The sequence below is a fragment of the Chaetodon auriga genome, chromosome 3 (genome assembly GCF_051107435.1).
Source record: "Chaetodon auriga isolate fChaAug3 chromosome 3, fChaAug3.hap1, whole genome shotgun sequence".
NCBI classification, from domain to species: Eukaryota; Metazoa; Chordata; class Actinopteri; order Chaetodontiformes; family Chaetodontidae; genus Chaetodon; species Chaetodon auriga.
This window is the reverse complement of record NC_135076.1, coordinates 20,276,392-20,289,572: the sequence shown is the minus strand read 5'-3', so window position 1 is coordinate 20,289,572 and position 13,181 is coordinate 20,276,392. Positions and strand designations below refer to the sequence as shown.

The following is a 13,181-nucleotide window of genomic DNA, read 5'->3' as shown; positions in this document are numbered from 1 at the left end:
ACCTTTCATGACTAATAGCTGCCTGGCCTCACTGAGCTGGAAACCCCTAGGTAAAATAAATATCAAAAGTTTCTCTGCATTATTCATCGCTGGCTGACCAAGGTCTGCCTCTGAATGGGAATAAGAGACTTCCCTTTAGGATATTAGATGAGAGCAGCAGGTTAAATCACATGACATTTCTCATCTCCTGTCTGAATAGCAAATGATAAAGTGACAAATCAGAGAATTTCTACATGAATATTAATAACGTTTAAAAAGTGGCAGGAGCAAACACCTTCCATTAAGAGGTGCAGATCCTATATCCTGAATATGTGTCTTGACATTTCATGCAGAGGATCAACACAAAGACTAGGAGGAAGGGGGTTAAAAGCAGGGAAGTCATTGATTTAACATAAAAACATGACACATGTGGAAATCTCATAAAAGGGAACAGGATTTTATTTTATTTGCTATATAATGGGCACTACACCACCCTTGGCAGAAATGTCATTTACAGTCTACCGCCATTAAATAATTCACATCCGACACTCCTATTCGCTAGTGGTTAGTTGACGTGTGAGTGGTTTCTAGACGTGCTGATGAGAAGCAAAAATGTCCACGAGTGTAGTTGTTAGCCAGCCTAATTCAGCTCACAGAGCAGCTGGTGCTGACAAAGTGGAGCTTAGACAAACGAAAGATGAGTCAGTTCTGGTAATGTGAAAAAATCGCTCTTCCTGTAGCACCACCAGGAAATTCTTTACACACAAACAATCTAAGAATCAATTTCGTGTCTCCATTTTTTTCATTTATACAGCAAGTTTGCTTTGTGGCGTGTAATGAGTATCACAGCCTCAAGAGGCCGCTAGTCTGACAAATGGTTGGTCTTGTTTTCTCTCACAGTGCATCTATCAAATCATTACAAAATCAATAAAAAGTCTAAGTACCATGGTAGTTTTTTTTTTTATACACACAAGCTATACCAAAAAATTATACCAACAGTATTAAGATGGCAAATGTTTTCATAGAAAATAAATAGTTTACCAAGTCAAGTTGTGATGGAAAAGAGTGCTTGCATATAGCACATGCCAGAAAGTGCCCCAATTTGATCTTTTCTGTTTATAATGACAAAATAAAATGAAAAAACAAAACAAAACACACTGACAGACACAACACTAATGAAGTTAATTAGACTCTGTTGTTACTTGAGGCATTACCAAGACTTGTTTCAGACATGAATTAAGAGATTTAATTTGGGGCTTGGTTTAGTCCACGTCCATGAACGTGTCCTGTTGTAGTCATAGTTTGAAATGTCATTGTGTCACACAAACACAACATATCAGCTACTCTGCTGTTGTGAATAATATTGCTGTGTTGTTGTAAATAGTGGCTTTAGATTATTTTGATTGTACTCTAATCTGCATTTATGTGGATCCAAATGAATATCATTACTTGATCTTATCCATGCTATGCTGGCCATAGTGCATAAACAAAAAGTGGCTGATAGCAGGACTATGTCAGTTCTATGTGTACTTCAGTGTGACTGTGAGGCGTCATTAAGGTGCTTCCACTCAGAACTTGCTGAGGGGCGGCAGCGCACCCGCCTTCACGAGCACGGCTGACAGCAGGTCTGCAGGTCCAGAGGGGTGAGGCACAGCAGTGGCTGAGGGGTCTCCATGCTTGTTGTCAGAGTTCATAGGTGTGGGAACCTTCCCTCTGTTCAGTGTGGACTTGCCAGCCCCGCTGCCCCCTCCTCCACCCAAACTGGTCTTGCTGTTCTCCGCTGTGGGGATGACTGTGCCCAGGTGGGGGTTGCCCACCACAGGAGTTCCAGTGGACTCCATGCTTGTCTGACAGCAGCACAGCAGCCGGAAGAAAGCCGCCCTCATCTCCCTGCTGGACAGAGTGTATATCAGGGGGTTGAGGGCAGAGTTGAGCACAGCCAGGGCGATGAACCAGTCAACCTGGTAGAGAACAGGGCACTTATCTGGGCTACAACCAACATCCAGCAGCAGCAGGAGGAATAGAGGGGTCCAGCACATGACAAACACTCCAAGGACAATAACCACTGTCCGCAGCAGGGCCAGTGAACGCTCTGAAGGCCGGCTGCTCACCCTGCGACCGCTAGAGGTCACCAGGCGGTAGATCCTGATGTAGAGGATGATGATGGCCACCAACAGGGCGCTGAACACACTGATGCAGAAGGCCACGTAACTCTTAGCGTAGAGCGGCAGCACTGTGGAGCAAGAGGTCTTATTGTTCAGGCAGTTCCAGCCCAGGCTGGGCAGGGCGCTGAGCAACACTGACACAAGCCAGCAGGCTGCCAACAGTCCTAGAAGTCTCCCCCGCCCTGCTGTCTCACACGGACGCAAACGCACCATAGTCATGTGCCTCTCAATCCCAATGGCCAGGAGGCTGAACGTAGACGCGCTGAGGGCCACGAACATGCTCCCCTCTCTGGCCAGCCACTGCACTGGTGTCAGGAAGAAGGTGTTGCGTCCTGAGGTGAAGATGTTCACCACATAGGCCACACCAGCCAACAGGTCTGACAGCGCCAGGTTTCCAATGAGGAAGTACATGCGGCTGTGGAAGCGTTTGTTCCTCCAGAGAGCGAGCAGGACCGTAACGTTCTCCAGAACAATCAGCACGCAGATGAAGAGCAGCACGGCCATCTTACAGGCCCCGCCGCTGCGAGGCCGGTCCCACTTCCCCGAGTGGTTGTAGTGGCTGACGATGACGGTATTCATCCCCTCCTCCAGTATGTTCCCCATGCCGCCTGCCCTTCTTGGCCTTCCTCGGTCACACAGCAGAGGGAGCCACAGCACTGGACACGGCAGAGGGAGGCTGCTCAACCTGGCAGGGTCACAGCTGGCATCTTAGAGCCTCATGCAGGACCTGCCAATCAAATGCAGAGAAGAGACAACACTTAAAAATGATATTTAACACTTTAAAGTCAGAAAAGTTACATTCAAGAATGTTTTGTTTAATTAATGAAAGAGACAAATGGAAAATAAATACAAAAAGCTACATGTAAGGCCTGCCTGCATAACATGAATTTAAACAGTGAAATGCATCACTGAGATAGACATCTCACCCATGATTGCCCAAGATAGCAGCACTAATAAATAACCTATACCACAATATAAAACACACTTATCAATATATATAAATCTTCCACATAAAAAATAAAGAGGAACCTGTAGATTAGCGCATTACTTTTTTTTTTATTGTCCCTCCTAATAGCAGCGACTTGAGCAAACAGCTGTGGCAGTTACTGCTGTTCATAAATCTTATGCCATAAACTTTATGACTTCTGACTAAATACATTTCTAGTGAAAGTGGCCTCCTATTCAGGCTGCCACTAAAAGGTTACAAATGAATCTTGAAATTATGCTTTGGGCCACATGTAATCCTGAGGCTGGGTGAACAGGTTTTTCTCATCGTTAAACACAATTACGCGAATCCCGAATAAATACTCAGCAAATGAGGCAACTTATTAGCTATTCTCCTTTTATCAAAATAAATTGATTGGCGACGTTTCAACATTATTTTAGCTCAAACAAGATGCCTGCTTATGAAGGTCTGAGCAACTTTTGGAAAAGTTGCTCCAAGTTAGTCATTTGGAAACTGGTGGCACACAGACCTGCAGTACTTGGCAAAATAAAGCGTCTGGCATAAATGCGCCGTTGGTTTATTTTTCTTCACCACAGCTCTCGAAACTTATCGCACCTTTTGGAGTTACTGGTCTCATCTATACATCCCGGTGGTGTGGAGAGATTTGCAGTATCTGGAAGGTGTTTTTCTCTCCTGCGTAACGATGCGCTGGCACAAAATATGGGCTCGCTAAAAATGGATTATCATCGACCTGAAGTCAAAAGTCCATATGTTGTCCTCGTCTCTATGAAAGTTTCCAATCACTTCAGTATTTTCCTCCAAACATCCAGTATGTGCTGCCTCCTGAACTTCCCGGCGTCCTCTCCTCAGTGACTCTCTCTGGCTCTGTGCGTCCCTCCCTCACCCCTCCCAGTCGGTGGGGCGGGATCTTCCCTTACCTCTCCATTTGGTTGTTGCCATTAATTATGAGTCACGAGAGAGGTCAAAGCCACGCGCCAGAGGCTTAAACGTTGTACAGATGCATGACTTTAAATGTCTAACCTTTTTTTTTTTTCTTATTTTCAAGCAAGCAGCCAGATGATTGACTGATTGATTGATTTTGTTCATTCTTAAGTGCAGTTTAAAGACTCTTTGTCGTCCATGGGGGAGAGCAACTGACTGTTTCAGACAACAACAACTAATTTGTCTGTGTCATGAAATTGCTGTACTTACTTGTCCCAACACATGTTACAGTTTTTTGCCTCAAGGCCATGTTGTGTCACTCTCTAATTGACGCCTTCCTCTACCAGTCACCAGTCTTCTGTATCAATGTCATGTTTTCATTTTGACTTCTAAACATGTAGCTGCTGCATATTTTGTGCTTGAAAATAACAGAATCCCAACAAACCCTCGGCCCCTAAGGTTCATTTTGTTAACACAGACAGCAAAAATCCATCCAATACTGTCATCCTATTGCAAAATTGACAACAGTTTCATAAAAGAACACAGACTGACATATGTTTATTTGCCTTTCTGTGGAATTCATCCCCTCCACTGACAGGCCAAGAAGTTGCAACCCGTTTTAAATCTGTGATTTGATGACTCATTGTTTTTAATGTTCGAGTAAAAGATGACACGGGTCTCTTTGCTCCTTCAGAGTGTGAGATAGGTCAGACCTCTCCCATTGGAGCCAACTGGGCTGGATGGGAAGGGAAGAGTCACACTTTCCTTCTCCTTTTATGCACTTTCTGGGTGTTATTCTGAAAGAATATTTCACACATGAGAATAAGAAAAAGACAAGAGGCTGGGAGGCGTAATATTACAATATTGGTACTGCAAATGGTGTTATCTGCAGCTCACAGGGTTACATGTTCAGTTACAAAGAAGAAGTTGGGTCATTAGTTCAGAGGAAGTCAGAGACCACGCAAGTGTTCAGCCATTACAGAAAGATCTAGACGAGCAGAAACAGCGCTGGACAAAGAACATAGAAACCCCTCATTTAGCAGAAAATTTAAGAACAAAAGCAAAGCTAAAAGTTGTCCGTGCTGCATCCCTGTGGACCTGCTGCAACTTCCTGGTGTTGTTTGACTTAAGGAACCAACTGGCAGGTGAGAACACAACAAGGAACCACAGCTGTATGTTGATGGTGTGGACCCTGTCTGACGTGCTAACACCTCTTTAACTCAGCTAATCCACCACCCACACCAGCACCCCTCTGCCCCTCTCTGAGCTTGCTCTGCATTGTGCTTAAAAAACAGACCACACATTCCCATCGAATTCCCTAAAGCCGTTATTCCAACCACTGGACGGTGCAGTGGGTGGAAAGAGAGAGGTTAGGGCAGTTACTTCTCATTGAGCGATTGCATTTTATTACAGTGTTCCCAGATGACGGTCACTGACTTTAGATACCGTGGATTCACCCTCAGCCTGGGAGAGTGAGAAAGAGAAAGGGAGAGACAGATGATGAGAGAGAAGTCAGCAGAAATCTGAGCAGGAGCAGAGAGAGAGCAGAAAGGCCGAGAGAAAGTTTCAGAAAATTGGAAGAAGAGAGCTGCTGGTTGAATTAAGAGAGCCGGTTTTGGTGCATCACACAGTTTTTTTTGTTCCTACATTCTCTGATTTAGATTCATTTGCATCAGTATTTTACATACAACCAGTTGTGGAATCTACATTTGCTCAAGTGCTTGAGTTCCTCCATATGCTACTTTGTACTTCTACTCCACATGTATTTAGCAGTTTTAGATACTAGTTACTTTGTAGATTGTACATATAGATATATTTGACATACAAAGTATATGATCAATTTCAAAATATAATGCACTTTGAAAGATTAACTACCAGGCAAACTGATGGCCGAGGGGTTAAAAGACCAATAACTGCAACATGTGTTGCATGTCGTTCCCAATCTCTCCCCTGATTTCCTGCCATCTCGCTTCTGTTGTTTGTCTTATAAAGACATAAAATACCCAAAATATACCTTTTGAAAAACATTACATGCCCATTAGTATGTCCCTGTTCACCAGCTCAAACACTACAATGATCATATTGTCAGGGCATCATTTCTTGCATGATGAGTACTTTTACTTTTGATACTTTAAGTACATTCTTAAAATATTTCTTTCACTACTCTTACTTACAGTTTGAATTCATGACTTTTACTTGTAAATAAGTGTTTTAGTGTTACTACTTTTTCTCAAGTAAAGGGTCTGAATACCTCTTCCACCACTTCAAACAACATAGTATAAAGTAATAGTCCACATGGCTTAATAAAAACAAAGGAAGACAACAATTTCATTTTTATAGTAAAAGTATGAATGAAAGAAAACTCATTTTTGGAGCTCATGTGGATTGAAAATAAAACCACATTGTCCATTCAATGGCTGTTCTGGAGCCTTTGATCGTATTACATAATGTTCCTCAGCAGATGGGGTGACCCGTTTTGTGGTGGAAATTGCCTTGTGGTCAGATTGTTTTGACAAATACTGCCCTCATGGTCAAGATGAACATTAAAGTTCAACTTTTAAGACGTCATTGACAAAAAGTCCTTAAATTGCCCGGAAAAATTAAACATGTATAATTCAGTGATAGCTGAGCAACTCCATATGCTCAACTTTTTTTTTTGTTTTGACTAATTTATACCTGTTTACTTATCGCTCAAGGACATTACATAGAAAATTTCCCATGCATGTAGAAACATTTTGGAGGAGAGAGCAGGACCTTTGTGTGTAGATATTGGGTGTTTGTATTGATGCAGCCCAGTGCAGCTAAATAGAAATGTGATGCTAAGCTAAGGTGACCATCCATTCCTGATAGCATGGTTGGGAAGTGTTTCTAACAATAGCACAGAGTCCACTGTGTTTTCTTTTTGTCTTTCCTCTTTGCTGCTTTGTTTTTCAAACTGCCCATCTCTCGTGTGTCATTGTTTTTGTGTTCTTTGTTTTTGCTGGACCTAATAGGCTGAAATGGGATAGAACAGGCCAGGAATTGAGACTGTGACGGATGACAGTGAGGGCTAATGGAGACCGATGGCGTAACAAATGTTGATAAAAAGAAGGGGAGATGGAAAGAGACAAGATGGAGCAGGAGAGTAAGGAGCGGCAGAGCTGACAGTTTTCCCTTATTCTCTCCCTCCTGCTCTCAGTCCCTCAGGTATCACTGATTGTGAGAGGTTACCAGCAGTCTGGCCCTCTTGCCCAGGCACTGCAGATTAATGAATGACCCCCAGAGCTGTTGACTTTACCCTGAGCAGCAAGAGATGTACAGACACTCTGACAACCCATTTATAACCATATAAAAACAGCCCAAAGGCCTTGGCTCTGTGTTGTTGCAAGCAAGCTGGATACAGATTTCCTGGATGTTTGGTGCTGTGGTGGAAAAAGGAAATGTAGCTACAGGTCACCAGATCATGAAAAAAACAGTCTTGTTGCCAAGTCCTGTAAAAGTTTGTGCAGTGCTGATGCTTTTGCATGCGTGTTTCTGCATCTTTTGTGTGTGTGGCCGCTCTGTGTGTGTGTGTGTGTGTGTGTGTGTGTGTGTGTGTGTGTGTGTGTGTGTGTGTGTGTGTGTGTGTGTGCAGCTGCAGCTTGTGAGTCAGGGCACACTGACGTAGGCTCAGATGGTGAGTTAGATGTTTGGGAATGCAAAGTGTAGTGGGAAAGAGGGAGGAGCAGCAGCGGTGGAAAAGGAAGGCCTCCTGGGCCCTCACCCCACTGCCCTCCACTCCTGCAGTTTACCCACACCCACTGAAAAATATTCAAGCATTAGACGAGAAAGTTTACTCATCACTCCAAGCTCCAGCAGTACACTATTTTAATGTGACATAGGGTAGAAACATAGTTGTACATGTTGTGGAAGCTCACACCTCTTGGCAAGTTTTGAACAAAGCGTTTTTAACAGCAAACAGCGTTTTCAACCGTACAACTCAGCGCTAGTTATTAAGGAGAGAAGCTAGTTTATGAACCTGACTGAACAACAGTCTGGCACACCCCATCATTGTCTAAGTCTTGATGCTTCTGGTGGTGATGGGCATTGTAAGAGAGAACAGCTCTCAATGTTTCAGGGGGCTGTAACATGCATAGGACTACAGATACTATTCATTGTGTTAGAGATTAGTCGAAAATCAGTTCCTAGACTGGATTTTTGCTAAGCTCCTTTTGAAGAGATATGGCACTGAAATGTGCGGTGGGCTCTCTGACATTAGATGGGGCAAGGTCTTACCTAACAAATTCAAACTATCTTATTTTTCTCAGGGTGATCTGTTCAGAAAGAGCCAATTTTTCTCCTGGTGTTCCCCAAGGTTTCGTACTGGGCCCCCACTCCTTTGTCTGTACAAGTTGACATCAGACTCTATTATCCATGGTAACCCATGGTACGTGCTCTGTTGCTGTGCAGGTGACAAACAGCTTTACATCTCTGCCTTGCTTTGTAATCTGAGGCCTGTTGACAATTTTGCAGATTGTATTTCAGAAATTAGTGATTTAATGACTAACAATATGTCATCAGTAGATTTGAGAATGTGCACCTCTAAAATAAAACTTAAACCCATGTTTTCAAACTTGTTTAAAAAAGTTTACTATGCTTTTACCTCATCCACAGAATTAATTGTAATTTATTTACTGTTAGATTTCTTTAAATCTCTCTTTCCTTTCCATTTTTGCTAAATTACTATTGTTCCTTTTTCTTTTTTTATGTGTATTTTCCATCTTTTGTGAAGCCCATTGTATTGCATTTTTTTGTTATATAGATAAAGTTTTATTATTACTGAATTATAATCTCAGCAGGCTATCACAACAGAAGAAACAACCAAACAAATGCTGTTAATCTTAGATTATTGCATCATTATCTGTATCTCCAGGACCATCACATGTTTTCTTGGGTGTAATATGGACTACGTCTCTGTTGGAGGTCATGAGTTGAGCTCTGAGGGCTGATAGTGTATCTTGAGCAATGGTGCTGCTGGTGGGTTATCAGTGGAGGTCTGGGGTCTCTAAGGGCACAAGGTGACTGCTTGTCTGAGAAACGGCCTTTCTGGTTCTTTTAGATAACCTTTTTATCTGCATCCAGCTCAAAATAGAAACATCAAAGGATGCACAGATGGAAGGCTGAATGGATGGATGGAGGACAGATGGATGTACAACAAAATTTCATGGGAAGTTGATCATTTTATTAATGTTTCTCTGCAGAACATGTTATTAGTCCTCTGCTCAAGGTCTCTATTACACACCTGTGAAAAGATAAGCAACTGTAGATATGAAGGCAATGAGTTGACATTTCATCCTGGTTGTAAGCAGTTGTCAGGGGGAGGAAAAGAGGAATTATCAGAAAGGAAGAAGAACAGCTTTATTCTGTATCTTTCAACCAAGGTTTAGCAGTCTTAAATTAATTCAGTCTGGTTTCTCAGCTTTCGTACGCACAACCTTTTGACAAGGCAATTTAGAAATGATAGAAAATCAGAGACAGGATGGTCAGATCATGAAGCTGGTGAATTTCAAATATGGCAATTTCAGTAAAGCATATTTAAGAAGCACTGAATCTCAAAATGGCATGAAGTGCTCGCAAACATGGCTCCATATCTGAACCCTCCATCATGGCTTCCTCATCTTTAAAATGCCACCATGTCTGTTCTCACACTGTCACTCTGGAACTTCCTAAGTCAAGATCTTTATGGTGTTATTTATTTTCTTTACAATAGAAGACCTTAGACTCAAAATAGACTTCAAGCCCTCGCTTTGCCAAAATATGTTAAAAATATCTTTGACCTCAGTCATGTAAACAATCATGCCCGATTTTCTCAGAACTGCTTCTCTGATGTCTGGGAAAGCTTGTGCAAAATTCCCGTGTGTGTGTGTGAGTGCATGGCTGCGTGTGTGGACGCAGGACAAATGAGGGTCTGTAGAAAATGGGTTGACCATGGGCATGATGCGTGTCAATGCCCATTCACTCATGTGTTGGTGTTATCGTCCCTCCTTCACACCAGAACCATGACTTCACTTAATGCAAACATCAATGGGTTGACCGCCGCAGAGCAGAAAACATGCATCCTATTTGGGGAAGTCTGTGTGTCTTGGCTGGCTTTGTTTGTCCCATAAGAATGGGTCAAAGGTACATTTCCCTTGACGTGAGGACAAATAGTCACGCAGTCCAGCATGTTGCGTTCTACACATGGACCCCTCAAACATCCACCATCTACTACCCGCAACACCAACTTTACCACCAAACTCCCCCCTCTTTGCCCCTGCCCCACACCCTCAGCTCTCTGAAGAAATGCAGCAGGAGCCTGAGAACGAAGTAACCCACTGACAGAGACAGACCAGACTCCAAATGCCATCAGTACAGATTTAGAATCACTTTAACCTTTCAAAGACATTTTTTGCTTCTTTTCTATCTTTACATTACCACAACATGGTGCAAGGACAACAGGACCTCACAAAAACTGCCAAAACAAATACATAAATTAGACAAAAACATAAATATACTATGTATACATGTCATATACATGCATGTATTTATATTAAAGTTTTATGCCTGCTAAAGGCTTAGACACAGATACACAAATATGGCTAATGGACCAGACGCTCCCTTTAAGAGGAAACATCATTTTGTTTGTTTTATATGGTAACTTGTCATTTCTAAACTGAGGTTTTTGTACAGATTAAACAAACAAGATAATGATTTAATGAGTAAATAGTCTTATTGAGTAGTTGGCCAGCTTTAGGGGTGCTGGTAGGTGGATTTTATCATCTTTAGACAGAGCCAGGAAGCCCCCTGTTTCCAGCCTGAGTGCTAAGCTGAGCTAACCAGCTGCTGGCTGTTACTTCATATTCACCCCACAGACGTGAGAGTGGTATTGATCTTCTCATCTATCTCTCAGCAAAAAAAAGCCAATGAATGCATTTTCCAAAGTGTCCAACAATTCTTTCAATATCAATATAATCATCTCTTTCTCTCAGGATGCTTCAAACTAACCTGACAGACAGCTGAATAGATCCTGCAGTTGGATTTTTATCACTGATAGATTTCTCGCCATTGCTGTTATGTAATAATGTCTGATTGTTTTATGACTCTCTCAAAGACCAAACATTTCCCAGGCTTTTCAAAATACCGTAGGGAGGGAATATCATAGTTTTGTTCCAATAGTGCATCAACACATAGTCAAGTGTACATACGTGCTTAGAAAAATGTCATTGTGGTGAAACGGGTTCAGATAAACACAGCGAAACCTTTCAATACTCCACGCTGACAGGGCTGAAGTATGTGGGCATATTTGTGATCGCATTCACAGCCCAGTGGCATTTTCCCCACATGTGACCCTGCCATAGTGGCTGTGCGAAATGAATGGTGTATGTTTGTGAATGAATTACTGTGTGAATGGCAATCAGTCACAGCCGGGCTAGCAGCCTCTCACACTGACAGTGGGCTCTGTGGCCTGTGACGCGGCGATGATCCACATAAAGAGCGGCTTGATAGAGATCTGCAGAGGTACTAAAGGCTACCGTGGTGACCGCTCAACCAGCAACAACAATAAGACAGGCTGGCCATCAGGCACGGCCATCCTAAAGCTCCCTGGCTCCAGGGACAAGCTGGACAAAATAAAGGCTAAAAACACACACTTCACATCTCATTAGACAGGGCCACTGTGACAGCTGACTGAGGGCCCAAAACAGGTCAACTTCCCAAGTAAACCCAACAAAAGGTGTATGAATAAAAAGAGGTGCAAGTTGATTTTGGCTAATTATTTTCATGCATTGGGGAATGAAGTCAAGCAAACCTTGCTGACACACTTTTCTTTTAGTATAATGTGTTGGAGGTTTTCTAGTCAAGGTCTGTTTTACAACTCTGGTCTCTGAAGCCTGATGTGTTAACATCCACCATAGTTGAGACTTCCTGGAATTGTAATTCCATGTACTTGGGAACAGGTTTTACATAATAGCAGTGTTGGACAAAAACTAAATACTCAAAATGTGCTCAAGTACTGAACTTAATTTATTGTCATTATTGAGATATGATGTGCTTTTTAATTCACTGCATTTGCTTGACAGGTTTAGTTACAGTTACTTTGTAGATGAACACTTGACGTACGAAAATAATCATCTTATAAAATACAGTAGTTAAGATTAACTTCACCTAAAACGCTGTTCACGTGGAAATGTATCAGTAATAGTTCTCCAGTAATAATACACTGGTTACTATTACTTTGCACCACACTGTACAAATATTCTGTTGCAAGTAAAGGTCTTGCATTAAAAACATACTTAAAGTGCTGAAAATAAGTGTACACATTGCAGCAGAATGCCCCATTTCAGGGTTATATTACAGTATATTATTGGATTGTTACTGAAGAATTAACTTCAGAGCAGCATTTTAATGCTGTAGTTGGGTAGTTTGACTTTTCTAAAAAGAAGCTAGTGGCTATAGCTGTCAAGTAATGTAGTGAACTAGAAGTTTAATGTAGCATAAAATGGAACCTCAGAGGCGAACTTAACTACAGAACTTAGATGTACTTGGTTACTTTGCATCACTGGTAATTTACATAATAACATAACGCACAAAGGAAGTATGTCCATTCCCGTGTCAGAACATAGAGAGTCAAACTCCTTGTACGTTTAGCTGGCCAGTAAAGCTAATTCTGAATCTTATTCCACTCCTAAAGGGCAGGATCTGAGTACATCTTTAATCCAATTAAAATACACCCTGTCACTGAGTGGTGACCTCATGATTGATATAACTGACTTTAGAGGTCTGTGGACAAGTATTCCTAATAAGGAATTATCATGTGCGCAACAGTGCACAGCAGTAATTAATCCTCTTTTTAACCACTGTACACAGTATTTTGGATAGGTTCTGGGCATCTGTGCAGCATGTGTTGCTGCAGTTTATCTGTGGAGTCACACACACATCCTCACTTACACAAGCAGACATACACACTGGAGTCCCTGGTCTGCAGTGCTACGGTCCGCCTGTGTTTATAAGTCTAACACACGATGGTCCAGCAAATTGCTTAGATCACAGCAGTCTCCTCCACCTCCCATCCAGCCAAAACCAGTCATCCCACATCTGTCCTCCTGTACCTGTCAGTGTGCTGTGGTAGCTTTGGTGGTGCACAGCAGCCGGAG

The 13,181-nt window shown here is 42.3% G+C and overlaps 1 protein-coding gene across 2 annotated transcripts; it reads right to left on the bottom strand.

The window, feature by feature from the left end:
* Positions 1–421: 421 nt before the first annotated feature.
* s1pr3a (sphingosine-1-phosphate receptor 3a) lies at positions 422–3,961 on the bottom strand. Of its 2 annotated transcripts, none has more exons than XM_076722185.1 (2): positions 3,706–3,961; positions 422–2,871 (listed from the first exon to the last, which is right to left on the bottom strand). In XM_076722185.1, exon 2 carries the CDS (start codon positions 2,745–2,747, stop codon positions 1,548–1,550), a length of 1,200 nt encoding a protein of 399 aa, XP_076578300.1. In that variant the 5' UTR covers positions 2,748–2,871; positions 3,706–3,961; the 3' UTR covers positions 422–1,547. The 2 variants fall into 2 exon arrangements, with proteins under 2 accessions (XP_076578300.1, XP_076578310.1); XM_076722195.1 differs by having other exon boundaries at positions 428–2,871; positions 3,620–3,961.
* Positions 3,962–13,181: the final 9,220 nt, after the last annotated feature.

Coding starts and splice junctions, on each gene's coding strand:
- s1pr3a (XM_076722185.1), bottom strand. CDS start 2,747: ATGGGGAACATACTGGAGGAGGGGATGAATACCGTCATCGTCAGCCAC.